Source organism: Poecilia formosa, unplaced genomic scaffold (assembly GCF_000485575.1).
Source record: "Poecilia formosa unplaced genomic scaffold, Poecilia_formosa-5.1.2 Scaffold2702, whole genome shotgun sequence".
In the NCBI taxonomy this organism is placed as follows: Eukaryota; Metazoa; Chordata; class Actinopteri; order Cyprinodontiformes; family Poeciliidae; genus Poecilia; species Poecilia formosa.
In genome coordinates this window covers 1,796-4,119 of record NW_006802641.1, presented here as the reverse complement: position 1 = coordinate 4,119, position 2,324 = coordinate 1,796, and the positions used below count along the sequence as shown (strand labels likewise).

The 2,324-nt window shown below is 41.8% G+C and overlaps 1 protein-coding gene across 1 annotated transcript; it reads left to right on the top strand.

Annotated features, from left to right (window-relative positions):
* Positions 1–73: 73 nt before the first annotated feature.
* LOC103133350 (transmembrane protein 62-like) lies at positions 74–1,953 on the top strand. Its single transcript, XM_007545121.2, has 6 exons — positions 74–388; positions 567–689; positions 797–952; positions 1,226–1,385; positions 1,491–1,689; positions 1,825–1,953. The coding sequence occupies exons 1-6, from the start codon at positions 270–272 to the stop codon at positions 1,926–1,928; spliced, it is 861 nt and encodes a 286-aa protein (XP_007545183.2). The 5' UTR covers positions 74–269; the 3' UTR covers positions 1,929–1,953.
* Positions 1,954–2,324: the final 371 nt, after the last annotated feature.

Here is a 2,324-nt window from a genome sequence, read left to right as displayed (position 1 = left end):
AACAATTTTAATTTGGTCAGTCAGTGCAATTATAACAGACAATGTAAAATAAATAATAAACAAAAATGTCAAAACCAATAGGTCAAACACGTTAAAACAAACTGCAACAAACCTTCTTTCAAATGGACAAATTAGGCTATTTTTAGGGGAAGAAACAGAAGGTGCAAAAGGAGCAAAATTACTCTTACTATGCTTTTTTTTTTGTTCTCTTCCTATTTCTCGTCTTTGAGACATTTTCCTGTTTTTCTGGATTCGCCTGTTAGACTCAGATGGACTTGCTGAACAAGTTTGGAGCAGAGAGTTTGAAGAGCAATCAGTCCATCTGGTTTGGCCACTACACCACCTCCACCATCGTCTCGCCGTCTCCTGGGGTCAGAGACATGATGAGGTAGGAAGGTCAAACCAGTTTAAAACAAAAGACGGGTTATGTTAACGCTGTCGTGGTGCAACTATTCATCCACCTGGCTTTGCCTGCAGCCTGAACTTGCATCACGCTCCTTTAATATTGTGGCCCAGGCTTGCTCATGTAGATTCCCAGTTCTCAGGTCTGGGCTTTCTGTGTTCAGATCTGCTGTGGTGTATCTGTGTGGCCACCTGCACACACTCGGCGGCCTGATGCCAGTCCTCCACAGCCGCCATCCGCACGGCACTCTGGAGCTGGAGCTGGGAGACTGGATGGAAAACCGCAGGTGTGTGACGCCACAGAACGTTTTGGAATGACAACTTTTTAGTTGTTTGGTTTGTTTGTTTTTTGTTTTCTTTTTCCTTAGAGAATTTCTCTGATGTTTTCCTACAGGTTCAGGGTCCTGGCCTTCGACCATGACCTGCTGAGTTTTTCTGACCTCCAGTTTGAGCAGTGGCCTGCAGTGCTCATCACAAACCCTAAGGACGCGCAGTACCTCCACCCAGGGGTGGAGCCACTGGGCCGGATACGGAAATCAACACACATTAGGTGCTTGTAAATTTGTTATTTTTATTTATTTATTTTTTTAAATGTGTCTGGAAAGATTTGGAATGTAATTTGACTGTTTTAAAAGTCTGTAGAAGAATGGAAACATGTTTGTTCCTTCAGTTTATTATCATATCCCATTTTCTAATAGATCAGTGGATCCCTCCTTTTGATTGTTTATTCCTTTATCTATTTATCTGTCTAATAACTTCTCCCTCTTTTTGCATTGCTTTATTAATTGCACTTCCTCTGACTGTGACTTTGTGACTTCTGAAGGATCCTGGCCTTCTCCGAGGCTCCGATCACCGCGGTCCACGTCAGCATAGACGGGGAGCCGCTGGGCACCGGCCGCTCCGCTGGAGGGCCCCTGTATGTCCTACTGTGGGACCCGACTCGCTACCTCACTGGCCTGCACACGATTACAGTTAAAGTGGAGGTCGGTGCTAATGCGATTTCTAAAATATTTAATTTAGTTTGCGAGTCCCAAGAGTGCTTGTGAACTGTGTTTTAAAGCTTTCCTACTGGCCTGTGTTTGCATCAGGACTCAGCGGGCCGGTCAGTGGTGCGGGAGCAGCACTTCACGCTGGAGGACACCCTCAGTCCCAGCTTCGGTTTTGCTCAGTCCTTCATCCTGCTTACGGATCACTACATCCTGGGCCGAGCGCTCTTCATATTCATGGTGTTTCTGAATGTCGCCGTTCTTGTCGCCTTCAGGTTCCTCCATGTTTCCTCCAGCAGAGGTGAGATGCTGCAGAGTCGCGATGCCATGTTTTGGAGCTTTAGATGAAAATGGCATTCTAGTTCAACCTGAGATTTGAATTCGAAGAATACAGGAGCTACAAATTAATTAATTATATTTTTTATTTATTTTGTAGCAATTTTTTCTCAAAGCTGTGTATCCCTCCACCTGATCAGTAAAATGGACCTGTACTACTACTCTCTGCTGATGTTGAACCTGTGCACAGCTTTAGGTAGGTAACCTGCTGTTCTTCAGTCTTACATTCACTTTTTCAGATTAATTAAAAAAAAATCCAAAATAATATTTAAAACATTATTTTTAATAATACTTATAGAATGTTCAGTCCAGCATCTCTTATAAAATAATTACCTTTTCTGATGTACTGAATCTTCTCTAACTGCAAGCCAATATCATCAAAATGAACAAAAATCAAGGTTTGAAATATATCTTTTATTTTTGATCAGATTCTAATTTGTCAAGATGCACTTGTGTACTCACAGAAATTATTTAAATAAGCAAATCAGAAATAAGAGGCTGGATTTATAGAGGAATACTTGTGTAACGATACATCTGCACATTTTTTTAGAACATTTTCCTATCAGTTTTGTTTTCTCATTCTCTCAGTAAAGTATTCTG

What these genes read in the sequence shown, in the direction of transcription:
- LOC103133350 (XM_007545121.2), top strand. Translation starts at nt 270, where the DNA reads ATGGACTTGCTGAACAAGTTTGGAGCAGAGAGTTTGAAGAGCAATCAG. An exon ending in GGGGTCAGAGACATGATGAG is followed by an intron (nt 389 to 566) that starts GTAGGAAGGTCA and finishes TTCTGTGTTCAG; the next exon opens with ATCTGCTGTGGTGTATCTGT. An exon ending in CGATTACAGTTAAAGTGGAG is followed by an intron (nt 1,386 to 1,490) that starts GTCGGTGCTAAT and finishes TGTTTGCATCAG; the next exon opens with GACTCAGCGGGCCGGTCAGT.